This window comes from Marmota monax, unplaced genomic scaffold, assembly GCF_021218885.2.
Source record: "Marmota monax isolate L192 unplaced genomic scaffold, Marmota_monax_Labrador192_F-V1.1 WCK01_AAM20220418_F8-fsc00056, whole genome shotgun sequence".
Taxonomy (NCBI): Eukaryota; Metazoa; Chordata; class Mammalia; order Rodentia; family Sciuridae; genus Marmota; species Marmota monax.
Genome location: NW_026695212.1, coordinates 13046306 through 13074010, shown reverse-complemented (window position 1 = coordinate 13074010; position 27705 = coordinate 13046306). Strand labels below are relative to the sequence as shown.

At 38.7% G+C, this 27705-nt stretch overlaps 1 protein-coding gene across 1 annotated transcript in view; it reads left to right on the top strand.

Moving 5' to 3' along the window:
* Positions 1 to 726: 726 nt before the first annotated feature.
* E2f7 (E2F transcription factor 7) overlaps positions 727 to 27705 on the top strand; it is a 42466-nt gene continuing 15487 nt past the window's right edge. Inside the window, exons 1-7 of the mRNA XM_046430596.2 lie at positions 727 to 939; positions 1587 to 1679; positions 8744 to 9019; positions 13618 to 13783; positions 18139 to 18429; positions 19622 to 19780; positions 21104 to 21238. Of these exons, the coding sequence (XP_046286552.1) occupies positions 1587 to 1679; positions 8744 to 9019; positions 13618 to 13783; positions 18139 to 18429; positions 19622 to 19780; positions 21104 to 21238 (1120 nt within the window). The 5' untranslated portion in view covers positions 727 to 939. The remainder of the gene's footprint in view (positions 940 to 1586; positions 1680 to 8743; positions 9020 to 13617; positions 13784 to 18138; positions 18430 to 19621; positions 19781 to 21103; positions 21239 to 27705) is intronic.

The window sequence follows — 27705 nt, the reverse complement described above, 5'->3', positions numbered from 1 at the left end:
TTAATACAAATTAGCAATGTTGAGGAAATTTCCTGCACTTTTCAGAAAAGGCGACACCAAGAAACATCACTAGACTTGGGGCGGGGTGGCGGGGCGGGGGGGGGGTTAAGAAACATTTGGTTGGGCTTCCAGTCCAGTTTCCAGGGCTAACCGGCGTGCCATCTGCTCGATCCGTAAAGTGGTAACTATGGCTCACGTGTCACTCCAGCCTTTGGGTGTCAGGAAGTTTGCCCCAGCAAGTCTGGACAACTTCGCGACCTCGCAGGTTGCTGGGGGAAGGGGCGGCGGCGGTAGCATCCAGGGTGTGTGTGTGTATCGTTTTTTCCAAACTCCATCTGCTCTCCCCACCCCTGGTGCCGGGCGCCGCCAGCCGCGGGGACGTGAGCGGGTCTTTTATGCATAACAAAAGCGCCCTCCTCCTCCTCCTCCCGCCGCCCCGCGCCACCGCCCCCGCTGCTTCCCGCGGGCCCCGCGTCCACCGCCCGCATTGGCTCCCGGGACGAGGTTTCCAGGTACCCGGAAGGGGGAGGGGGCCGAAGCGGACACAATTGGGCGGGTGAGGGCGAAACGCGCGGCTTGGAGCGCCAAGACTGAGAGGGGCGGCCAGCCCGGGCCCTGCCGCCGCGCGATTGGCCGAGGTCGCCCCGCCAGCCGCCTCTGATTGGCTGATGCTCAAATTCAGTCTCAAGGCGCCAGTGGAGGTGTTTTAGCGGGGACCGCGGTACAGACTGGAGTCGCGCTCGCCGCGTAGGAACGCTGGCGCTTCCCGGACGCCGCGGGGTCCCCGCCAGCACGGGGCACTCGGAGCGGGGCTCTGCCTGCCTCGCCTTGCCCTGCCGATGTCGCCGCCCGGCTGCTGATGTCTGCACCCTCTTCCCGCACTGGTGTGGGGCCACGCAGGTCCCTGTAGAGGCAGAAAGCCTCCTTCGCAAAGCGGGAGTAAGTACGCGTGCGGCCCCAGAGCTGGTGGGGAGGCGGGAATTGGGGAAAAGTGGACCCTCCCGCCTGGCTGCCAGGCTGCCACCCTTCTCCTTCCCGGGCTGGCGGAGGATTGAGGTGCTCTACCGCGTGGGGCTCTGTCGCCTCTAGCTCTCAGTGAAATGGACTGGCCTTCCCCATGATTTGGGGTTTATCTTTGGGGTCCGCTTGGAGGCCTGGGAAAGAGCTGCGGAGGTAGCTGAGTGGGTTTGTTCTAGCGATCAGGTTTCCTTCACCCTGATTCAAACCCCCTCAAAGCCTAATTCCTCCCAGTTCTTTGCGCCAAAATTAACTGACCTGCAGAGACCTATACTTTCTGACAGATTTACCCAACACCTTTCAGACTTGGGAACTTTATTTTGCCCTCTTGCTTTTCATAAAGAATTCATATTAATTTTTTTTTCTTCCCAGAATTTTGTAATTACTAATCATTTTAAGTGTCCATGTGAGTTTTAGAGAGGGTGGTTTGAGAGTGGCTGCATTCCTGGAAATACCCAGGAGTTGTTTAGGGAAGGGGAAGTTCATGTTCACGAATGAGTAATAAATATTTTTTGGAGGAGAAAATATCTAATGATAAAATGGTTTTCTAAAGTAATTGTGCATTTCAGATGGAGGTGAATTGTTTAACACTAAAAGACCTGATCAATCCCAGGCAGGCCAGATTAGATTTTACAATTGAAGATGGGGAAAATGCACAAAAGGTAAGTACGCATAAATATCTTAATGTCTAACATATTAAGAAAAGTGATGTCTAATCCAATTTAGTATTCCAGAGTACAACTTTTATTTGTATGTATAAGCATTTTAATAATTTTTGATGAACCTAATAGAAATATACTTTTTTTAAAAAATGGAGCCACCTAAAGCACTATTTTTTCAAATCTACTCCCACTCATTGTGCAGTGGAAAGAGAGGTCAGGTTAGATGTAGTATTGGAGCCAACTTATATAAATCAAAGATATGTAGACATAGCAATCAGAAATTTGTAATACTTGCAGTTGTTAAGGGTGGTTTAGCTAATCTTTATAGAAATGTTAGCCTCACTTCCCAAGAAAATAGGCTGTTGTACTTATATAAATGCTGGATTATTAAAATCCTGACAAATATCTTCATACCAACAAACCAGTTGTAGAGACTGTCCATTTGCCCTGTGAGAGCATGATCTGTGCCTACCATATGGGGAGACAAAGTGACCAACATACTCTTTGAATATTTTACAACACTATTGCTAGTTTTGTGCTGAGCCATTAATTTCCCCCCCATCCTTTTTTTTTTTTTTTTAATCCCTTGGAATTTGTGATACTGTATCATCAAGAAGCATTACCAAGTAAATTGGTCATAGCAGTATCTAAAATGTCACCTTACCCACATCAGCACAGTTGCACAAAGCAGCAAATGATCTTACCAAAAAGGTGTAATAGCTTGGTAACAATGAACGTCTGAGCACTTTTAGGCAGAGGCAAATACATATAATAAACCTAGTTTTAGAAACTTTGAACGTAAAGCTGTGAGTAGCAATTTCCTTAGGCATTGAACTTCTCTGGGATCCTGGTATTATTTTAGGCTTAAAAATCAACAATGAATCTGGTTGCAAAACACCTCTGGTTATATGGATCTTTAAAGAATATTTAACAGCTATTAGCTTTGGATAGGTATAAAATTATATGTTTTTCCAGCATTTGATTTTTATTGGGAAAAGAAGAATACCAAAAATTTTAAAGAGGGCTTTTTAAAAAAATTACCTAAGGCATATGAGGGTAGACATGTCCAGACTTTAAGATATGGTCAGAATTTGGGCTTTAGGAGTTTCAGAGCAAAAGTTTTTTTTTTTTTTTTTGTAATTAGGATTGTTCCACCTTGAAAGACTATGTATATGTTTATATATAGTCTAAGTCAGTGTGCTCCACGTCTATTCTTCTAGGTCCTTCTACTTATCAAGTACTTTCAACAAGGGCCCTTCTACTATAGTTACCCTCAGTTAAGTACTATGTCCATTTGCACTTTGATATTTTAATGGGTGTGCAGAGAAGTTCAGATGACTCAGAAGAGGTTGGGAAAGTGATTAAAATGTTTGAAATAGAATACATAATCAAGGATCATTTCATCTCAGAATGTAAGAGATGGGAACAGAGTGCTTCCTCAGACCACAAGGCGTTTTTTTTTTTTTTCCTTTACTTCCACATTGCTATAGAAGTAAAGGAAAAAGGCTTTCTAGGGATGGTGGGGATTGGAGTCACAGAGACCCAAGTTTGATTTTCTGTTTTGTTTATTAGCTATGTAACCTCTAATTAAAGCCTATTTTATTTGTTAGTGATTCAGTAGTTTAATGGGTCTCCTAATTTTTCTTAGTCCATTTTTTTTTTCCTTTAAAAAATTGGACCTAATAATAATAATACTGCTCCCACTGGGTTTTTGTAAAGCACCAGTAGCACATACTCTTCACACTGTACTGAACTAAACTGATGGCACAAGGTGAATATGATGCAGGTCTGGCCCCTTGGTCATCAGAGACTTTCAGGGACCCAGATATAAAACTAGCAAACTGTACTATGATTTAATACAGTCCTGAAATAGGAGAGGGAACAAAGTGCCTTGGCAGACTAGAGGAGAAATAAATAAATTCCTAAGAGTTAGAAAGTTTCACAGAGAAGGTTACATTTGGGTTAAGCCCTACTGAATGAGGGAGTTCAACCTATAAGAAAAAAAGAGCAAGTGAGATGGACGTTTCAGATGGAAGAAACAACGTGAGGCTGGGCATTCAAGAAACGTTCAAGAAATCAGTGACCAGAAACCGGTGATGCTCTGTTGTTCTCTCTGGAAATCCCTCTGAGGGATGGATACCTGGAATGATGTCCTGCTAGATCACTTGTCATTTAGAGGATCTTCTTCCTTGGTGTCTATACATGGGTCAAGATCTATAAGTACTGTTTAATACATGCTTCTTCTGACTACTCATGGAGAAACTTCTTTAAAACATAAATTCATTTTAACTTATTACCAAACTTACTACTTCCAGTTGTAGGATTTTAAATAAGACTCCCCTGTACCTTGGGGATGCAAGATCCTGTAATGTATCTGGTGATGGCAAAAGTAAAAAGTGGACATTTGGGGATGGAGTAGTGAATGGTAAAGATTGAGCTGTTGGGAGGACTTGTGAAGTTACTAACACTTGAGCTAGGGGTGTAGGCAGATAGATAGGAAGGGAGCTAGTAAATGAGCAGAAATGAGCAAGGCATGTTTGGGAACAATGCCCCGACTTAGCGGGCATGGCTGTTCTTTAAATGTTATTCACATCTTTGGGGAGTGGTGGAGAAAAAAGGTGAAGTTAACTTGGAATATGTTTGTACGTGTGTGATTTACAGGTAGAAAAATATGTGCAGGAGGCAGCTGGTTTTCTGATACTGGAATTCATTAAAGGTCTAGCCTTGGAACCCAACTTGGGAATTGTTAGCATATAGGTTGACTATTCTAGTCAAACACATGAGATTGGGTGAAGCATCCCAGAGAGAGTAAATGTAAGGGAGGGCTAAGTGTGACTCCTGTGGTTTGTAAGAGCGAAAGAAGAAACCAGTAAAGTAGACTGAGACAGCAGAGTCAGAGGTCTGAAGAGATCCAGGAGAAAAAGTATGGTATTTCAGAAGCTAAGGGGTGAGAGTTTTATAAAGAGCCATCGACACTCATAACTGTTGAGGTCAAATAAGATATTTTACCATTGATGTGATTTGGCAGTTGAGAGGTGACTTAAGGGAGAGGCATGGATTGGAACTTACTATGGTGGTTTGAAAATGCCTGGGAGGAAGGTGGTAGAAAGCCCTCAGTATGAATAACTCCTTGAAAGTGTGCTCTGGCAGGAAGTAGAGTTGTTGATCAATAGCCAGAAGGAGATATTTCCTGACAATAGTAGGATTCCCATAGGCAAAACTTGTCTAATGGCATTAAAGAGAACAAAATGTGTGAGAAACAGCTTAGATGAGATAAAGTTCAGGGCAGATTTAAAGTAAAGCAAGTGGACTGTTGGGGAAAACTGTGGGCTGTGCATGAGAGGGAACAGGAAAAGAGGCTGGTCACATATAGTCAAAGGTCTTGACAGTGCTTATGACTAGATATATTATTTGAGGTTTTGGTATGAAAGCTGTATTGTGACAAAACCAGAACTAGAACCAAGATCTTTCAACTACTGAGCCCTTTCTGTAGCTGCATACTGCCATTCAACCTGTCATCATAGCACAGGTACTGTTATTGATGATAATAATAAACATTCATATAACACTTCATGGATGACAGTGCTTTTGTCTGCATTATCTGAGCTGATCCTCATGGCACCTCTGGCAAGTAATACCTTACTTCCTTTTTGTCAGAAAACTGAAGGTCTATTTCATAGGTAACATTTCTAGGCTTACAGTTGAGAAAGTGATTTCTAAGATTTTGCAGGTTCAAGGCCTGAGGAAGGGAAAGAAAGGGTAAGTTACCAGGCCAGGTACTTTTGTCAGTGCTACTTCTACCAGCCATTGAATTCAGTCCTGGCCTCCCAGGAAGTGGTGTGTCAACCCTCTCTCTCCAGCCAAGGTGATCCAGTTAAGGACTTACTGTTGGCATTGCTACCAGCAGCTGGAGGAATGAATCACTGCTTCCTGCATAGATCTGGGCGCACCCCAGGGTCCTCTGCATTGCTAGGCAGCCTTGCTAGAAAGCTCTTTAGATTAGTCTGAACCTCTTACTTAATGCATAAGGAAACTTGGGGCCAGACAGTAAACAATACGGAGCTGAGACGAACCAGATTGCTAAATTGCCATTCTAGACTCCTTTTCTCTGCCCTGTGCACTGTCAATATAACAAGATAAACAGGTGGAACAGGGTGTGACTAGATTGCAGTTGATGTCCCCTTGAGATTTCAGAACACAATATGCGTGGCATTTTATAATTTTGATGTGGAAATGTAAGACAGTCCTACCTGACCATGTGGACTAACTCTTCTACTTTAAGTATTAAACTGTAGTAAAAATATATCAAAGGATATGAAAAATAATCCATTCTGAATTTATCTCTCACTAGGGAGATAGTAGTAACTTACTGTCTCTGTGAGGACAGGTACTGTAGAGAAACAGTAGATCTCTGTCTACTCAGCAAGCCTGGGCAACACTCTACCATGACCATAACCTCTTGGAATAACTAGGTAATCAAAGCGTAGTGTTCTTCGAGCACCTTGTTTCAGTCAGGTTTTTCGTTGCTGTGACCAAAAGACCAGTAAAGAAAAACTAGAGGAGGAAAGTTTATTTAGGGCTCATGGTTTTAGAGGTCTTGGTACTTAGATGGCAGACTCCATTGCTATGGACCTCAGGTGAGGTAGAACATCATGTCAGTAGGGTATGGTGGAGGAAAACAGCTCAAGACATGGCAATCAAGAAGCATAGAGAACTCTACTCACCAGGGACAAAATAAAAACCCCAAAGGTATGCCACCAGTGACCCACCTCCTCTAGCCACTCCCCGTCTGCCTGTAGTTATTGCCCAGTTAATCCATACCAGTGAATTATGCACTGATTAGGTTTAGGCTCTCATAACCCAATCATTTCACCTCTAACCTTTCTTGTATTATCTTACATATGAGTTTTTGGAAGACACCTCATGTCTAAACCCATAACACACTTGTAATAGGCAGGTCATTGTGCCACAAATTGTAAGGACTAAGCCATCTGGAACTGAGCCCCACGGGTGCACAGTCTCATTCCTGAGGCAAGATTATACCTAGGAAGTTAAATAATAATGGGATTTGCTACATTATATTAACTCTAAGTGCCAGAATGAGTGGTAATCAGGAATGAGAAAGGGGGAAAGGTAATAGCTAAGCTTCTTGAGTGTTAGAAACTACCTCGTAACACTTGAGGTTAATATTTTTATGAAATTCATTTTCACTTGATGGAATGGAACAATAGTGGGGTAAGGGAACGTGCTGCTTTCACACTGCTGAGTAGCAGCAGACGCTGACAGGCTGGTTCTGGATCCTGTCAACATAACCTTTGCCATACTGCCTTTCCTGAGATGCTAGTGAGGATCAGTAGGCTTCTGAGTACCTTTTGTTTGAGCTCTGAAAAAGATATCTTCCTTCCAATTTACACCCAGGACAAACTTAATTCTAGATGCAGAATTTCAGAAACGTCTCCTTTCAGCTGTTTCTTACATACCACAGAATAGGATTGTATGTGACCTCAGGCAAGTTATTTATCCTCTCTGTGCTTTAGTTTTCTTCATCTGTAAACTAGAAAAATAATATACCTATGCCTCAGGATCAGTTGAGGAGTTGGTACATGTATAGTACATAAAATAGGATATGAGACATAGTAAATATTCAGTAATCTCCTTCAAGAGTTCACTTTTAGAATTCTCTATCAGAATGGCTAACTATCAGGGACTAGTTAAAAGATAGATGGATAGATGCAGCCTTCTGGGGTTGGGGTGCTTACTGCTCTTATGCATGAGAAATCACCCCCATCTACTCCCTTCCTGCAACCGTATATACGAGGACAGAACATCACCATGGATAGCTGGCAGCTTCTACTGATCCAAGAAACAAGAGTTGCTTACAAACATAAACTCTAGTTTTTTCCAAGCAACGTTGCCTCTTCACAGTGTTGTTCATGTCTAGGAAAATACTTTTTAAACCACCAACCAGCCAAGATCCAAGCATGCAGTAGCTATAGAGTGATACCTGTACAAGAAAAGGAGTGACAGATATGTAATTAACCTTCATAATCATGTGAGTCACTATTGACAGGAAATGAATTCTACTATATAAAGAACAGACTATCTTTGGCACTGAATGGCTAGAACAGTTTGCTTTAATAACTTGGTAGTTCCAAATGTAGTTTCTGTGTGCTTAGTCCTTTTTCATAATGGACCCAAATTTAATATATTTTTAGGATTACTTAAGTCTACTCAAAGTGTGATCTGGAGGCAGGTGGTAGTACATGAACTGCAAAAAAATAAAAATGAAATTTGTGAGTTGAGCATTTAGAAACCTTGATAGCAATTTGATACCATCTGTGGGACATCTGAACTATGGTCAGTGATCTCTTGTTGATTAGGCTGTTGGTTGTTTTGAGTGACAAACTTAAGTAACAAACCACTTATGGTGAGAACTGCATATTAGTCCTATAGAGTAAGATCATGTATCAGCATATGGGAGTTTGGAAATTAAAAAACAAAAAAAAAACTGGTCCTTTACCATGGATGGAATGAGAAACACTGCTCTAGGAGAAGAACATTAAATAGCTCTCTGGGTTGGCTTAAAATGTATTTTGTTGGATGCATTTTCTGTAACTGTCCCTGCTACTAATTGCTATATTACAAAGTTGTACTACAAAAGCATAATTGCTCTTAACTAGTTAATGCAAACTTCTAAGTAGAGTTTCCAAAAAATCTGGCGCTTAGAAGCAATGTGGACTTAACCCATATTGGCCTTCATCATCCTCAACTATTACAAGCATCTACAGGTTACAAATACATTCATGACTTCTCTTACAGAGAGGTCATGAAAAATATATTTAAAAGAAGTAGATGATTATAATCCATTTCTCACTAGAGCCACAGTTCAATGCCCATAAAACCTCTGTCTAATTTTCATTAATCCAATCCTGAATACCTTTCACTCCTAAACATATGGTACTGTCTGTCTTCCCAGGTCTTAGTAAATGGTGGGAATAAACTTCATTCTTGACTGTCACCTGTCCTTTCTCATACTTGATAAAAGGTCTCTTTTTTTTAAATAGGAGAATATATTTGTTGATCGATCAAGGATGGCTCCAAAGACTCCAATAAAAAATGAACCAATTGATTTATCAAAGCAAAAAATCTTCACTCCAGAAAGAAATCCCATTACTCCAGTTAAGCTTGTCGACAAACAACAGGTAGAGCCATGGACACCCACAGCTAACCTGAAGATGCTCATTAGTGCTGCCAGTCCAGACATAAGGGACCGGGAGAAGAAAAAGGGACTATTCAGACCCATTGAAAACAAGGATGATGCATTTTCAGACTCTTTACAGGTAAAAAGACTGTGCTCTGCTGGGCGTTGTTAGAACTCAAAAAATTTTACTTGTTTAATTAAAAAGTCAGAATACTTAGTTTTTCAGTTTCTGAAAAATGTCTTTATTTTTTTAATGTCTTTATTTCTACTTATATATAAGCATATTTTTTTATGCTGTAAATATCTTTATGTTTATTTAAACTTAAATCTTTTATTAATAGCTGTATTCTCAACCTATATCTTTTTTTGGTAATGAATGCTTTTTCTCCTTTGTATCATACTCCCTTGATCAGAACAGATTTTAAAATGATGTTTTTATTTAGTTGTAATGATTTTGATTTAATGAAGGAATTTAGTTTAAAAAAAAACTTTGAATTTTAATTTTGCTCGGATCTTAAGTTTAATAGTGTTGACTTGGGAAATCCCATTATGCTCATATATGATCAGTTCATTTGTTTTGAGCTTTATTAATGTTAAACCATCTTTAAATTGCCTGTTCTATGAAGAACCAGAATTGTAAAAGCAGCATGTCTATACTTAAAAAACTCTGGTTATTCATTTTTACTCTTACATCAAAACTTATCTCTAGATTTGTTAAGGAAAGTTACTTACAGATATTAGTGTTCTTAGTTATTTTTTCTCCTTGTGGTATATATTTTAAGCTATAAAATTTGCCAAAATTAAGAAAAAGATGTCCTGAATTTCAACTTGAAATTAATAGAACAAAATTAATTTGGTCTACTATGCATATCATTGCTTTAGTAGAACAGATTCTCTCATATAACTAGATGCACATCATACAGTTTTGAGAGTAATTCCTACATGCTTGAAGCTAGAAAATTTTCATAATTCCTCTTTTAAGTCTAAGCTATTTTTTGGCTTCCTTTCTATATTTGATGTAGAAAGCACAAGGAGCTTGTTTTCAAATCACCAGCTTCATGAGTGGGGAAAATGGCATAGTCTCTGTACTATAGTCTACTCATCTGCAATATAGGAGTTGTGGGCCTGCCCTGATTTAATTGGGATCATAAAAATTAAATAAAATTGTGTGCTTTTTGCTGTCAAAGGAATATAAATATTAGTTTGTTTTTTTAATTTTATTGACAAACGATAGAAAAGTAAAAATCATCCAATGGGAATTGTTATAACCTCTTTAGAAGGTAACATAATTAATATCTACTTGCTATACCTAATTTTTAATGTGCCCCCTAAAACAATCAAATTTTTGGCTTTCAACCCAAACTTTATAAGGAGATTTTAACTGATCAGTCACTTGATGTGCTCACTACTATTAGGAAGTAAGTGCCTAAAATTTGAATGGCCTTAAAAGTATTTTAATATCTTTTAAAAAATGGTTCTTTATTGCCTTTTATAGACTGTTTGATCACTGAAGTACCCAGGAACCTACATCCCAGCCCCAAACCAGAACAGAATAACTTACATCTGAATAACCATTTTCCTTAATTTGTATTTATCATTTCTTTGCCATTTTAAAAATCACCCTATTACATGTGTGTATTCCTATATAGTGTTTGGGTTTTAGGCTTTGTAAAATTGAAACTATACATAATATACAGTCTTTTTTCAATCAACATATCTCTTTAAGACTCATTCATATGTTTGCACACAGCTATAATTCTGTCATTTTCATTGCTGTGTAACTTTCCATTGCATGTATACACCATGATTTATTTCTCCTGTTGGAAGCCATTTGGGTTGTTTGAAGTTTGGGACTAATATGACTTATGAAGCTATGATATGCTTGTTAATGTCTCTTAGAATATATATATATATACAAGCATTCCCTAGAGCAGTGGTTCTCAAAGTTGTCACTTCAATGTCCCCAAAGGTTTTTTCAGAGGGTCAAAGGAGGTCAAAACTATTTTCAAAATACTACCAAGATATTTGCCATTTGAAGTCTCATTGCCTCCTGAGTGTCTACTGAAACCTTCTAATAACTACAAAATGTGGATATTGTGACAGATTGCATACACAGCAAGCATGAGAATCTCATTCTTTTCTATGAAATCAGATACTAAAGGGATTTGAAAATATATATTATAAAACACTGATCTTTTCTCACTAAACACCTTAACTATCTCAGTTTTAATTTCTAATATGGTAAACATCAATAGAAAAACCCACATAAAAAGCTCTGTAGTATCTTCAGTAATTTTTAGGAATATAAAGGAATCCTGTGAACAAACTATTTGAGCTACTATTCTAGGGTATGTATTGGGGAATTGCTAGGTCAATGGATATGAAAATGTTTATAATATAATGCCAGATTATTTTCTAAAGTACTGTTAGCTTTCACCACTAATATATAAGCATTTATTGATCCATATCCTCTGTGACACTTGAAATTATCAAACTTACTAAGTTCTGCCAATATTTTTGTACAGTTTATATGTTATTGGGCAATTCATTTACTTTTCCTTGATTATCCAGGAGGTTAAGCTTCTTTCCACATGATTGCTGGCCATGTGTTACCTTCAGTGCAGTGCCTATTTGTGTTCTTTGCCAATTTTTATTGTGGTTTTTTTAATTGATTTGTAGGAGGTGATTATTGACACTAAACAATTATCAACTGTATGTGTTACACATATATTCTTTCAGTTTGGTAACTGTCTATTCCTTTTCTGTTGTTTCTTAACGGACAAAAGGTCTTAAGTTTAACATAGTCCTTGTATGTAAATCCATTCTTTTAAGGCTGATGTTTTTATGTCTATTTAAAGAAATCCTTTCTATTCCAAGGTTAGAAAAATATTCTCCTTTGTCTATATGTGTAGTGAGTTGAGAATACAACTTCATGTTTCTGTGTGTATAATCACTTGTCTCTGCACCATTTATTTGCGAGTTCTTCCTTCCCTCAGTTAGCAGTCCAACCTCAGCCATATGTCAGATCTCCATTTATGTTTGTTGTGTTTCTGGACTCCTTTCTGTTCCATTGGACAGTTGGTCCATTTTTATACCAATACCATATTGTAAAGCAGGACCTTCAACTTATTTTTATTCAAATGTATTATATGGCTATTCTTGGCCCTTTGTTCTTTCATATATACATTAAATTAGGTTTTAATTGGAATTGCATCAAATCTGTATATTAGCTTGAGATGAGTTAATCTACTTGTGGTACTAAATCCTCCTACCCATGAAGATAGTGTATTTCTCTTAAGTTTTAAGTATTCTCTCACATCTAAGTTATTTTTAATATTTTATGCAAATAGATTTTTCCAGAATTATTCCTAAAAACCTTATCAGTCTTGCTGGGCATGTTGGTGCATACTTGCAATCCCAGGTGCTTGGGAATCTGAGGCAAAAGAATTGGAAGTTCGAGGCTAGCCTAGATAACTTAATGAGACTGTCTCAAAACAAAATTTTTAAAAAGGACTAGGGGTAGCTCACTGGTATAGCACTTGGTTAGCATGTGTAAGGCCCTGTGTTCAATCCCTCATACTGCCAATAGCAACAATAACCACAAAAATATTATCAGTCTTGTTGCTATTGAAAATTATATCTTTTCAACTTCATTTTCTGATGCTGTTATATAGCAATGCAGCTGATTTCTAAAATACATTGTCTAGTATTTAGCTTCTTTGCTAAATCTTTATTTTTAGTAAATTGGGATTTTTTTTAGCAGGCTGTCATAGCCATTCATATATTCTACAGAATGGAAATGAGGCTTATTCCTTTCTAATCCCTGTGCCTCTATTTCTTTTTCTTGTTCTCATGTGCTAACTAGGATCTCCAATATGGTGTGGAAGAGGAGAAATGAAAATGGGCATTCTTATCATTTTCCTGATTTTAAGGAATGCTTCCAAGGTTTTCCTATTATATATAGATGCTTGCTTTGGGGTTTTTATGAATAGTCTTTATTGAAGTTCTCTCCTATTCCAAGTTTATAAGGACTTTTCTTAAAATCATAAATGAAATTTATCAAATGCTTTTTCTGAATCTTTTGAAATAATCAAATCACTTTTCTTCCTATATCCATTCATTGAAACTTTTATTTTCTTGAACTTTTTCAAATGTGGGTTGATGAGACAATGCTATTGTATACTTGCAATTTAAAAAAAAGAATAAGAACAAAGATTATTATTTAATGACCCTTGTGCAGTTTTATCAACCTTTAGTTGATTGTAAAATGTACAAGTTAGGATATTTAGTGCAGGTCAGTGCATCTCAAACTTACATAATGTCAATATGAATCACCCAATATCTTACGAAAAGGCAGATTCTGGTGCAGCAGGTCTGGGATGAGGCCTGAGATTCTACTTCTCCAACAAGCTCCTGGTGATGCTCATTCAGTTGTTTTCAAAGAGCATGCTAGTAGCAATGGTGTACCAAATAACCTATATATGATTACATTGTTTATTTAAAAATTTTTTAATAATAGACTCATCCTTGTGTTACAAAGGTGAACAGCTTCAGTCCAGAGAAAGCAATAGGGAAAACATTAAGAAAATTATATTTAAAAATGTATTTTAACTAGAATCTCAGGTGGTGTGGATTGGGATGACCTCTCCACCCCCATTTGCCAGTACCAACCATAGTGATTTCTCCATTAGGATGTTAACCATGACATTTCCCTCCTCCCTTCTATGCCTTTTGTAGCTTGATGTTGGGGACAGTGCTGTGGACGAATTTGAAAAGCAGAGGCCAAGCAGAAAACAGAAAAGTTTAGGACTGCTGTGCCAGAAGTTTCTAGCTCGCTATCCAAGTTATCCCTTGTCAACTGAGAAAACTACCATCTCTCTAGATGAAGTTGCTGTCAGTCTTGGTATGTATCAACAGATTACCTAGAGGCCTGTCTCCAGTTACAGTGGGAAACTGGTTTCCTTGGGCAGGCAAAAGGTTTCAGGTGGCCTCTTTTATTAACTAAAGAATGCTCTTTCCAAAAGGATGGGACAGAGGAGCAGGAAGAGCTTTGTTCATCACCATCAAATTTCTCTTCATTCTAGGAAGCGTCCTAGTCCAAATAAAAATGCAGGGTTTTTTTTTTTTTTGGGGGGGTCAGTGTTTTAACTTTAAAAAATATTTTTGTAAGAGGCAACATTTTTTGAGACTTAGATTATAAATTAACATCTCATTTTATTCATTTATTTATTTTAATGTGATGCTGAGGATCGAAACATGCTAGGCAAGTTTTCTGCCACTGAGCTACATTCCCAGCCCCTAACATCTCATTTTAAATTCATCTTCAGACAGACTCAGAAAATATTTAGAATTATCCTGTTTTGTTTTTAATAATGTTTTTAAGAGTTCCTACAGAAGTGGTTTTATTTCCTTTATATTTGAGAGCAAGAGCATTGTGTTTGAAACTGTATACCATGATATTCACAGCAAGCATGTCAAACAATAAAAAGCACATCTGGACATAACTCAAACAGTTAAACCTCATAACAAAGAAGAATACCCGTGTTCACGTGGCATGAGCATGTAGTGTGATGGGTATACAGGCTGTGATATATGTACAGCTGCTTCAGAATAGAGACCCCTAGTGGATATGGATTGTAGTTGGATTCAGGATGATCATGTTGGTAATCTTTAAAAATACAGAAATCACAATGATCTGAAGGTATAAGTGTCCCCTTAAAAAATAAGATTTTACATACCAGGGAAAAAATATTTTGAAGAAATCAGCTAAGTAGATAAATGACCAATATTTTGTTTGTTTCTTAATCTTATTCCTTTCATAGCCCAGAAAAAATGTGCCCCAATAGATCAGTGTCAATCTGAATTATTCAAACTGATAGCTAAGAAGATGATTTTGGTTGCTGGAAACAGATAATGAGTAGGCAGTGAGTTTTGGGAAAACTGTGAGCTGAGCTTTGAGTTAGATGGAGTAGATTTGAAACCCAGCTCTTGAGGCTGTAAGAGCTTTAAAAAAAGTTAATTAATCTTGTCTATACCATAGGGACCACAGCAACAGAGACATTGCAAAGATGGGAATAATGGAATAACATGCCTAACTTAGTCCTTGGCATGGGTAGTTCTTGCTATTATATGGAACAGTTTCTACTCAGTTCTTACTAGATTGTTCCCTTCTCCCCGAGACCTGTCAGCCTCCGTAACTAGAAAGAAGTAGAGTGCTGGGGTTAGGGATCTGTTTTGAAACCTAGAAGTATAATGCAATTTTCTCAGATTTCTGATAATCAAACAAGAAAATGAGCCAGGTGGACAGAGGCCCAGTGAAGAGCCCGTTGAGGCACAGGGTCCTGGAAACTAGTCTTAAAGAAAATAAGGGTAAAATAATAGCTTATTCAGTGTCCTCACTGGAAAGGAAGTATCCAACTTCCATTCAGGGGTCTTAACTGATGTCATTGTAGAAAAAAGATGTTGGAGAAATTTGTTCCAGTTCCCAGAGAGGATGAAAGAGTGGACTTCTCTCATCTGGGCTGCAGATCATTCTGGAACAGAACTCCAGAGGTTTTTTTTAACAGCTTTCTAATGCCTGTAATTACTGATCTGCCAAGTAAGCATGCCATTTCTCTTCACATGAGTTTGGGAATGGGATCCCTTCCTAGAAGCTATTTCATTGGTGATCATCCTCTGGGGGTGAATCCAAACTCCCTGATATACCTGGGTTACAAGCTGCAAAACCATAGTTTAATCAAGGATAAGCAGAACATTCAAATATTATTATTTCCCAGATTCTGGTGCCATGTAGATCTGACACTGATATTATGGGTAAGAATTTAAAGAAGTGGGAATGACTTTTAGTAGAAAACAGCACAGCCTCTGAAACTATTTTACTAGGTTGAGAGTTACTCTCAATAAGCTCCATAGGGAACTAAACCAAGGGAAAGGTGGCAACAGTTGGTAATTCCTTAACTGTACAATTAATGTCATGACTAGAATTAATAAGACTAGCTCAATACAAATGAACAGGGGCTGTGGTTGTAGCTCAGTGGTACAGCACTTACCTAGTATGTGTGAGGCACTAGGTTTATAATCCTCAGCACCACATTAAGAAATAAATAAAATAAAGGTATTGTGTCCATCTACAACTTTTTAAAAAAATTAAAAATACAAATGAAAAAGAAGGCTGAATGCTAGGGGGAAGCTTTCTGAGAGAGCAAGCCCCCAGAGTAATCTATAGGTCTAAAGACCTGTGAAATGGAACTTTTTAGTGCATCAACCCCCAGTTAAAGATCGAAATTGTGAATGATTAAGCAGACAAGTAACTGCTAGGTTGGTTTTTACCAATACTACCCGCTAAGCACCCTTTGTGCATAGATAAACATCTTATTCTCCAAGTGGTCAGGATCTTCTTTTATTTTGCTTGGGATGTCTAGCCACTAGATGGAGACTTAACAGCTTGTTATCAAATATGAAATAACAAAATAGCTGGGCATATGGCTGGCCCTGGGGTGTCTCACTTGCATTCACATGACATTTCTAATGGGAAGGTTTATAGATTGTCACACTCTAAACAAGATCTGTTGATGTGAAAACAAACTGGAATCAAGAACCAGGCACTTGTGGTCAAGGGGCTGCTGGCTGCTCCTGCCAGCACCTTCTTGCAGGCACCTGCTACCAAAGCCTAAGCTTCCGAGTAGGGCGGATTTTTCAGGGTCATGAGCTGAAATGTTCTGATGTGACTGTGAAGTGCCTCTTTGTACGTGTGATAGAACTTCCCCTCAGCTCCAGAATTTCCTTTTAATTTGGTGGCTTTCTCACATTAAATCTTTGAAGGGCCTAAAGCTATATTCACTGAGTCTGATCTGATTACATAACAGCTTCTGGCATGTGCAATGAAAGAGGGAATCTTTGTAGCTGGTCTGGTTTTTTGTAAGGTTTTTGTTATGGATACTTAGATGAGAGCAAAAAAGAACAGTGGGCCTGGGGGCCTGTTGCACAACAGAATGAGTCCTAGACATGAGACTTTTAAAAAAATCTATTTCTACTGTGACCTCTTATGTTAGCAGGGATTTTAGGTTATCTCTAATGCTATGTAAAATATTTAGAGAAAATTAACACCAACTGGTGACCCTTTACATTTATGGTCACATTTAATCCTCGTCATTTTATGAGATAAATTCCAAGGCACAGAAAGGTTAAATAACTTCCAGGATCACCCAACTAGTAAGGGATAGATCAAGGATTCAAATCCAGGCAGTCTGACCCAGAGCCCTCCACAGTGATTATTTTTGGTAATTCAGTGGATAGCTCATAATCTTAGCTACTTCAGTAGTATAGGGAAAGTGGGAGGAAACTGAGGAATTGCAGAATTGCAGTGGTCACCTGTCTGTGCTTCATTGTTGGACTGCTTGGCAGGATATGGTAAAAGAGAACACAGGGAGAGTTGTCAGTAGCCATGATGAGAAAAAGGAGACTCATGTTCTTCCAGCCCTGGATATAGCTTCCTCTAGCCATTTGAAAAGGGTACCCAAAGCCCTTTTACCATTCACTTGCTTCACTGGGCCATTAAGAGTTTTCAAGTTTAGCCAGGCATGATGTCGCACCTCTGTAATTTCAGCGACTTAGGAGGCCAAGACAGTAAGATTGCAAGTTCAAGGCTAGCCTCAGCAACTTAGCAAGGCCCTAAGCAACTCAGTGAGACCCTGTCTCAAAATAAAAAATAAAAAGGGTTGGGGATGTGGCTCAGTAGTAAAGTCCCCTGGATTCGATCCCAAGTACCCCTCCTCACAGAAAAGAAAGTTTTCAAGGTTATATTTTTACATCATTCAAACCCTAAGAAAGGATTGTCCAATAATAATGTGGCAGTTGTTAGTTTATTTTATAGTCTGTATAATTGGGAATACAAGCCACAATCATCCATCCATTCATCATTCATCCAGTAGACATACTGTTATGCATATTATTCAATACTACCAGTTCTAATATGTACAAATATTTGTGTGGTTATCCTGATGGGTCTAAAGAATAGGTGCTGTACCATTATGTCACGCAGATGGAACTATTCACCATCTTGAGGAGGGTGTTCTAGATTAGATCTGTTTGGACTGCATCAAAAGAAGAAAAAAAAATTCTGTTGCTTGCATCCTTACGGGTTGAATTTATTGATCATTCACATCTGATGGGCATTACATTGGGCACCATACAAAGTAGTTCCCAGACTTGGTCCATGTTCATCTGCATCATGTCTGTTTGCTTCTATTTTTCAAACAGGTGTGGAAAGGAGACGCATCTATGACATTGTAAATGTGCTAGAGTCACTGCATCTGGTCAGCCGGGTGGCCAAGAATCAGTATGGCTGGCATGGACGGCATAGCCTGCCAAAAACCCTTAGGACCCTCCAGAGACTTGGAGAGGAGCAGAAATATGAAGAGCAGATGGCCTACCTCCAACAGAAGGAACTGGACCTGATGGATTATAAATTTGGAGAACGCAGAAAAGATGGTTGTCCAGATTCCCAAGATCAACAGTTACTGGATTTCTCTGAACCTGACTATCCCTCTTGTGAGTCCATTGTAACCTCATGAATAATGGCCGAAAGAGCGATGATCTTTTCTGAAGAGACTCACTAGTAGAATGAGAAGTGCCAGATTGATAACCCAGAGGAAGATGTCCCTTTATTTTTTACTGAAGAAAGGGAAACAGATGGCTTCCCAACTGGGCCATCAGCACCGCACCTGACTTAAAATCAGTCTGGTGGCAGTTCACTTGGTATTTGGCATGTCTGGACCATGGATCATGTAGTGCTCCCCGTTATAGATTGATGGGCCCATTCTGTTTTCTTTTTATGATAATTTATTTTGAAGTTATCTTCTCAATTTTTTAATTATATGTTGGAGTAGATTACATAGAAGAGAGCTTCATTAACAAAGTATTGATAAAAAGACAGACAACCCTCTCCTTCATTTTGTACAGAATTTTAAAAATTTGTATCTGCATTGTTCTCGCCTTTCCGCAACTAGTATTTTTCTTCTTTCCATTTTTGCCATTGATCTTCATCATTCTCACCCTCCTCCTCGTTGGCAAGATGACAAAGCATGAAAGAAGGGTGGGCCTGGTTTTCATTAGATTCACTAAAAGTCAGGCCTTTTAGTTGCACCGCACGAGGCAGCACTTATCCTTCCACAGCCACCTGCCAGGGGTGGTTTACCTGCCATCCACAAGGCACACATCTAATGAGTCTGTTTATGTAGATCTTATCTGTTCCCCTGTTTCTGAAAACTCTTGAATAGGGCACCTAACTATGTTTTTAGGGTATATTTTTTTATATTGTGAGCACAAAGAAAGAAAAATGGAGTTCTTGCTTTTGAGAGGAGAGTTGACATTCTGTAAACAGTTCCTGATCCCTACCCTCTCTTTTTATCTGTCTACATTAATCTTTTCAAAATGTTCCTTCAGAAAAATTACCACATGGATTCTGTTTTATAACATATAAGTAGAAAGTGTTAAGAGCAGTTTTAAATACACGTAAGAGGTTATGCATATGACAGAGTGATTTTATAGGCCATAAGAAAATCCTTCTTATTTCTTTATGAGCTGATATTTGTGATGTGTGTCCAGTAGGCTTCTGCCTGTGACAAGGATGATCCTTCCATATGCTGGTGGCATTGGATAGTTATGGCAAACAACTATCCAATGATAGTCTTTCATGTGGTAAATTCCATGTTTTGATGTTCTTTTTTCCTCCCCTGTGTAGCATCTGCCAACAGTAGAAAAGATAAGTCTCTGAGAATTATGAGTCAGAAGTTTGTCATGCTGTTCCTTGTCTCCAAAACCAAGATTGTTACTTTGGATGTGGCTGCCAAGATACTGATAGAAGAAAGCCAGGATACCCCAGATCATAGTAAATTTAAAAGTAAGAATTTTCACCTCAATCCATTTAAGCACAAAAGGGTGGTATTTCATATGTTGGTATCTTCTACCTCTGAGATTAAAAAATATACATACTATTTTTGAGGAATGTGCTCATAAAAGTACTTTTGCTATGAGGATAAGCTAGTCACATAATTGAATTTCCATTAAATTCCTGTCAGAAGCCTTTTCCTCAACTGTTACAGGGTACAGTAGAAGCAGAATGCCATCCCAAGAACAACGGTCAGGGAGGGTATGGATTACTTTGCATTTCTCTTTAGAGACAGAATATCTGAGTTTTCTTTCCCCTTTTTTCCCCACCCCCTGCCTACTCTTCTGAAGGGTGGAGATGAAAGTTGTCTACAGGTAAGAAACAGAGGAATGGTCAGGGCCCGGGTGGTGGGACGTGGATGCTGGACAGGTAGAGATTTTCCAGATGACACACTTAATGCCATCCTCCTTATCCATTGAGCCAGTGCCCTGGGCTCCTGGCAGTCCTTTCAAGCTGGGAAATCATGAGCTCATCATTTGCTAGCTTCTACCTGTTTCCCCGCACCAAACTAGGATGATGGCTACCTTGTGGGTGAAATGCCTGGGTAAAATCCAAATCTGTTAGGAAGATGGTGAAAACTTGATATTTTTAGACAATAATCCAATGTCTTTGCTTGATCTGAGTCCTGAAGTCAGGTGGATTTCATACCTGTTAAGTTTCTTGAATAGAAATACTTTATGGTTTTTCCCCTAATATCTGCATTTTTCAAAGGTCTCTCCCCAAACCGTAAGATTCAGAGAACACACTGCAGTGTGGTCAGAATGCCAGATGAGGAGCTGCTGTCTTTAGCACAGTTGTACCTCATGACATTGAGTTCCTGTGTTCCCAAAGTGCAGCCTTGTAGGAAGCCCTGGGGAATCCCTGTCATTTTTACAGGCCAGCTCCCTATGAAGCAGGTGCCACAACCTCTTGCTGGGAGAAAACTCAGGACAAGCTCTTAATGTGCCACATATCAGAATTACATTTATTAAGCCTTTAATCATGTCCTCCCATGGTGTTTCTGCAATCACAGTGCTCCCTGCCTATCACCAGATGCTCTCTTCTAAGAGGTGTGAAGTTGTAGAAATGGAAGGACATAGTGACCTTCCTTTAATATTTGTCTTCATACACATCCAATGCATAAATCTTGGGTACTTTCATGATAGAGCCATTAGTCTCATCCCACCCACTCTTTTTGAGGTTTATATGATATCTGAAAAACATTACCTGTCACATAAACTGAAATTTAATGGTGTCACAGAAGGGATGACCATAATTGTGTTTTATATCTTCAAGCAAAGGTACGACGCCTCTATGATATAGCCAATGTTCTGACCAGCTTGGCTCTGATAAAGAAAGTGCATGTAACAGAAGAGCGAGGCCGTAAACCAGCCTTCAAATGGATCGGGCCTGTGGACTTCAGCTCCAGTGGTAAGGAGGCATGGTTTTGCTAGGGATCTATTTTTATTATAATCCCTAATTCCTTTTCCAAGTTGTCATCTACCACACAGTGAAATTGATCTTCTTTTCTCAATAATCCATGTGACATACAAAATTAGGGTAGTGATTTCACTTATTAGCCTAAAAATGGTATGTACTGGTTGGCTCACAGTAGTAAGGGAACTAGAAGCTTATAATCACGGGCATGTCTACAACTATTAAATTATAGCTTTTGTTGGGCGTAGTGTTGCACGCCTGTAATCCCAACAACCGAGAAGGCTGAGACAGGAGGACTGCCCACTTAGCAACTTAGTGAGACCCTGTCTCAACATAAAAAATAAAAACCACTACTAGGGATTATCTTGGTGGTAAAGTGTCCCTGGGTTTAGTCCCTCCAGAAATTTAAAAAATAAAAATTTTAAAAAATTACAGCTCAAAAAAAAAAAAAAAAAATTACAGCTCTTCATAATTTTTTATTTTGTTCTGGTGCTTTTACCTGGAAGTTTGGCAGTAAGAATTTAAAGTGATACTTCTTTTGAACTCTGGTTTTTTTCTATATTAGCAGAATAAAACATTATTTTTCAGTGAAATCCCAAATAATGTAAAAACTATGTCAGTTACTATTGTAAATCTAATATATGGTAAGATTGCTTCTAAATGTAATATGGATATAATGAGCCCTTTTGTAATTGATCTGAAAAGTTACAAATGTCATAATTTTAACTAAAAAGATGTGAAAGGTGGTATTATCTTCTGCTTATTGCACAGGTAATATCTAAGCAATCAGGGACTAGATCCTACTGCAACAGATATGCCTGGGAAAAAGCCATTAAAGTTATTTTTAAATTATCCTTTCAATTTCGGCTTTAGTGGTATAAATTCATGCCACTTAACTCAGGCTTATAAAAGATATCATTCTCTACCTCACTTGTTAAATACACATTATTCACTTAGGAGCTAGATGAAACCTCTTAAAATCAAGTATAATTCAACACACCAAGTACTTAGTAAGTATGGATTGTGCAGATTACTGTCCTACTTGCCATGAGAAATTTAAGATGTTTGTGATGCAGTCCCCGCCTTCATGATATATACAACTTTGCCATTTTCTGCTTCTCTGCCTTTGGCTTCTGTTCTCTTCACCTGTGAAACCGTCTGCTTTTCAACATTAATAGGTCACACATCACTTAACAGGCACATGTTCAGAAAAATGTGTTGTTAGGAGATTTCATCATGGTACACAAACTAAGACTACTATAAAGTCACTAGGCAATATGATCTCATGAGACCACGGCTGTATAATATGGTCTGTCCTTGATCCAAACATCTTCAAATGGCATGTGACTATATTTTACTCAGCCTTCAAGATCTGGCTCAGTTATCAACTCTTCCCTGATGTTTTCTCTAATCACCCAGAGCAGACTATCTCATTTTAGCAACTGCAATTTAGTATTGTGTTGTTTTACTTGATGAAGTTGATACTGTGGGTATTCCCTTGCCCTGCACATTTGGGGCCAGACATCATTATTCATCTTGCATCACCTCATAGTACCAAGAACAGTGCCTTGATTATGTTAGTTAACTAATAAGCTTCTATAGAAGGTGCATAATTAGCATATGTAAGAAGATACAGGTTTAGTTCTGATAGATTCTTAGGTTTTAGAGGGGTGAAAAAATAGCATATGTGAGAATAAATCTGGGATGTGCTGGAGAGATGAGCCACTCTGACTTAAATGCTGAGAGTAGGATTAAGAGTACATGAGATAAAGGCTGGGGCTGGGGCTCAGTGGTAGAGTGCTCGCCTAGCACATGCAAGGCACTGAATCTGATCCTCAACACCATGTAAAAATAAGTAAATAAAATACAGGTTAAAAAAAAAGAAAGAGAAAAAGAGTACATGAGATAAAATATAATCAGATGGGACCACACTTTTGGAAGGCCTTAAAAGTTAGGCCAAGAAATTTGTACTAGATATAATGAGCAGAAGTGATCAGGAGTCCTTGAATATAGAGATTAAAAGAAAGGGCTAAAGGTGTTGATGTCTTGAACAAAATTATCACTGGGGAGATGAGCTGGTGTAGAGAAACCAAGTTCATGTTCACAACCAGTGGGACAGCAGCTGAGAGAACTCTGTGATCTGATGTAGGGAAAACAGTTTGGCATCAGGTCAGGAACCTCAAAGTGAACCAGTATTCTCTGACCTTCAGAAAACTGGTTCTCTTTCTGTATTCCCTGGTTCCATTACTGATAACATCATCAAGCCAGCAATCAAGTCTGGAACATCAAGTCACCTTTGATTCCTTGACTAACATTCCTTTACCCCTAGAGTAGCAGTTCATCAGGGTTAAATTTCATAAATATGTCTTCTCGTCTTTCCCACCAGTATGGCACATTTGATATAGATATAGGTGTTTTAGTTTTAACTGCTTTATCGAGGGGTCATTGGCATATAATAAATAGCATGGAGTTAGTTACAATTTGATAAGTTTTTGAAAATGTAAAACTTATAATGCCCCTGTGAAGTAATCACAAAACTGAGTATATCTATTACCTGTCACCCTCAAAAGTCTTTTCTGCTTCTTTGTATTTCCTCCCTCCTGGCCCTCATTTCCATCCCTAGGCAACCACTAATCTTCTTTTTGCCTCTCTAGGTAGGTTTGTTAGTGTTTCTAGAATTTTTTTTTACAAATGAATTATGTATAGTTGTTGCCCATTATTCACAGATACCATAGTTGTGAATTTATCTGCCCAGTAAAATTTATTTGTAACTCCAAAGGCAACACTCATTGGCATTGTCACAGTCATTTGTGGACATGCAGAAAATTTGAGTTTCCCAGTACACACCTTGGTTGAACAAGATTCCTTTTTTTAGTTTCAGTCTTTGTAGTATCACGTTTTTACATTTTTGTGCTTTGTGTTAATGGTTTTGTTACTTAAAATGGCTCCCAAGAGTGATGTAAGCAAGATGGCTAACTAGAGGTGACTACTGCACTTTCTTTTTCACACAAGAATCAAAACAAAGAAAAACAGCTATTTTACTGGAGTGCTGCGTGGACAGAAACATTATGGAGCACAGAGATACATAGCCATCTAAAGAAGGGAACTAAGCACACTGCATTTTTCCTCCAGTCTCTCCAGATCAATCTTGAACCAAGGAGGACTTTGCTCAGCAAGGAAAGAAAAAACAAAGAGGCTCTGAGTCCAGTTTGGAAGCTACCAGGTTACACTGCCTGGCCATGTTGTGCTATTCCCTGCTGAGGCACCTGCTGAGTGCCCTCTTAAGACTCTACCACCCAGGATTCTAGAAAGTTGCCCCTGGCAAATCAGCCACCTAAGCCCTATGAACTAGCAGAGTAGCTCCACTTACCCTCCCAAATCCCTAGGAGACACCTGGGCAACCCACCCTGAGTGTCTCTGCCCTGCAAGGGTCATTGGGAGATCATGAGGTGGCCTTGCCCATGCTCCTGCTGCTCTGAAATCAGATAGACACCTTCAATCTCAGGAAGCAGCTGTGAAGCATGTGCTGAGTAGCTTTGTCTGCAGAGCTCCTGGAAGAGTTGAATGCCTACCCATCCATGATCCTGAGAAGCAGGCTTCCCTAAAGGCCCAGCCTATCTGGAAAACAGCCAAATATCCCCTTGCCACTAGTTCCTGGAAGGAGCTAGGCAGTTTACCCTGAGCATTTGGTTTCTAGAGATCTTGAGAATTCATCTGCATAGACCTTAGACATTGACAGGTGCACAGTTTTGGCCCATTGGTGAGGCCTATCCCCATGCAATCCTCAGACACTGATGGATACCTTGTTACCAGGCACACTGTGCTGTACTCATGTGAGTCCACAATGGTAGCACTCTTTGCAGCCTGTAGAAACTGATGGGCATTCAGAGCTGCCAGAAAACAGGCTCCACCTAAAATATCTGATCCCAGCTGGTAGTACAAGCCCACAACCTCTGCAGCCTAAGCCACTGAATCAGGTGCAGACAATGCTGATGTTGAGTACAGCTAAAGAAGCTGCACAAACACTGCATATAACATCTACCTGGAATCAAAGTCAAAATAGCCTGTCCAAGGTCCTAAGACATACGACCAAGAGAAAATCTGTTACTCTGAAAGCCACCCAATAAAATTGATAGTCACTTCATCAACCAAGTGCACAAGTATTAAAGTAAGGACACAGGAAGTATGGAAAACATAAAAGGTAATATGATGTCTACAAAGAAACAGATGCTGTATAAAAGGAAATCAATAGATTGCCTGACAAAGAATTCAGAAGAATGATTTAAGAAACTTAATGAGAAAAGAGAATACAGACAGACAATTCAATGGAATTAGGAAGATCATCACTATGAACCAAACGAATTTGGAACTAAATAACTGAAGTTTTTTTTTTTTTTTTTTTAAAAAAAAACATGGTTAAGAGCTAAACAGCATAACAGATCAGGCAGAAGAAAGGATTTCTGAGCTTAAAGAAAGGTCTTTTGAAATAACCTAGTCAAGTTCAAAAAAAAATTTTTTTTAAGCCTCTTAGGATTTATGAGATGCCATTAAGCAAGTCAGTAGAAGGGGAAAAGGCATACAAAACTATTAGGTGGAGTAATTGCTATAAACTTTCTAAGTCTTAGAAAAGACAGACTATCCACTTCAGGAAACTCAAAAAAACCTTACTACATTTGACAAAATAAGAGCCTCTCTGAGGCAAATTGTGGATATATATGCACCTAACACTGGAGCACCCAATTATATAATGTTGATTATTAGATATAAAAGGAAAAATGGACTGTCATACAGTAATAGTGGGAGACTTCAACTTTTATCACTGAAAATAGTATCCACTTGAATCAACAAAGCAACTTTAGAATGGAACACTACTATAGACCAGAAGCCAAATAAAATCAGATGGAAAAAGAAGACGTTACAACTAATAACAAACATATATGAACACTGGGATCCCATATGACCAAATATATACCAACAAATTGAAAACCTTAAAGAAATGTACAAATTTCTTGACAAATATAACCTATCAAAATTAAATTATGAGGCATAGAAAATCTGATAACAAGTAACAACAATGAATCAGTAATAGAAAGTCTCCCATCAAAGAAAAGCCCAGGACTGGATGATTTCACTTCTGAATTTTACCAAAAATTTAAAGAAGTAATGCCAATTCTCTATTCCAGGTTTCCACAGTAAGGGGTTTCAAACTCATTCTGTGGTGCCAGCATCATCCTAATACCAAAACCAACAACAACAAATAAGAAAGCTATAGACCAATATTTCTGATTAACAGATGCAAAAAATGATCAATAAAACATTACCAAACTGAATTTAATAGGACATAAAAATTATACACCATGATTAATTGGGATTTATTCCTGGGATGCAAGGATATTTCAACATATAAAAATCAATTAATGTGTAATACAGCAACAGAATAAAGGACCATCTGTGATCATCTCAACAGATGCAGATAAAGCATGTGATAAAATTTAACATTGCTTTATGATTAAAAACCCCTCAAAAAATTAAGTGTAGAAGGAATGTTCCTTAACACAATAAGTGCTATATGTAACAAACCCACAACAAACATAATGAATGGAAGAAAGCTCAAATCATTTCCTTTAAGGTCAGGAACAAGTCAAGGATGTCCACTTTCACCATTCTCATTTAGTAAAGTATTGGAAGTTTAGCCACAGCAGTAAGGCAAGTGAAAGAAATAAAGGGCCTCTAAATCAGAAAGGAAGAAACAGTCAAATTATCCCTGTTGGCAGACATGATTTTATGTATAGAAAAACCTAAAGACTCCACCAGAAAACTGTTAGAAGTGACAAATGAATTCAGTGAGGTTGCAGAGTACAAAATCAACATATAAAAAACCTAGTAGCCTTTTTATGCACTGTTATGGTTTGAATCAACAAAGAAACTTTAGAATGAAACACTACTATAGACCAGAACACTACTATAGACCCAAAAGCTCATTTGTGAGATAATGCAAGAAGGTTTGGAGGAGAAATGATTAGGTTATAGCCTTAACCTAATTAGCAAATTAATCCCTAATGGGAATAACAGTGATGACTGGAGGCAGGTGGGGTGTGGCTGGAGGAAGTTGGTTCATTAGGGGCGTGTCTGTGGAGTATACATTTTATATCTGGAGAGTAGAGTCTGTCTGTCTGTCTGTCTCTCTCTCTCCTTCCTGATCATCGTGTGAGCTGTTTCCCTCCACCACACTCTCCCACCATTATGTTCAGCCTCACCTTGAGCCCCAAGGAATGGAGCCTGCTGTCTCCGGATTGAGACCTCTAAAATCATGAGCCCCTAAATAAATTTTTCCTCTTCTAGCATTGTTCTGGTCGGGTCCTTTCATCATAGCAGCGGAAAAAGCTGACTAAAACAGCACCAATAACAAAATTGCTGAGGAAAAGGACTCAAGGAAAATAATTCCATTCACCATAGCTACA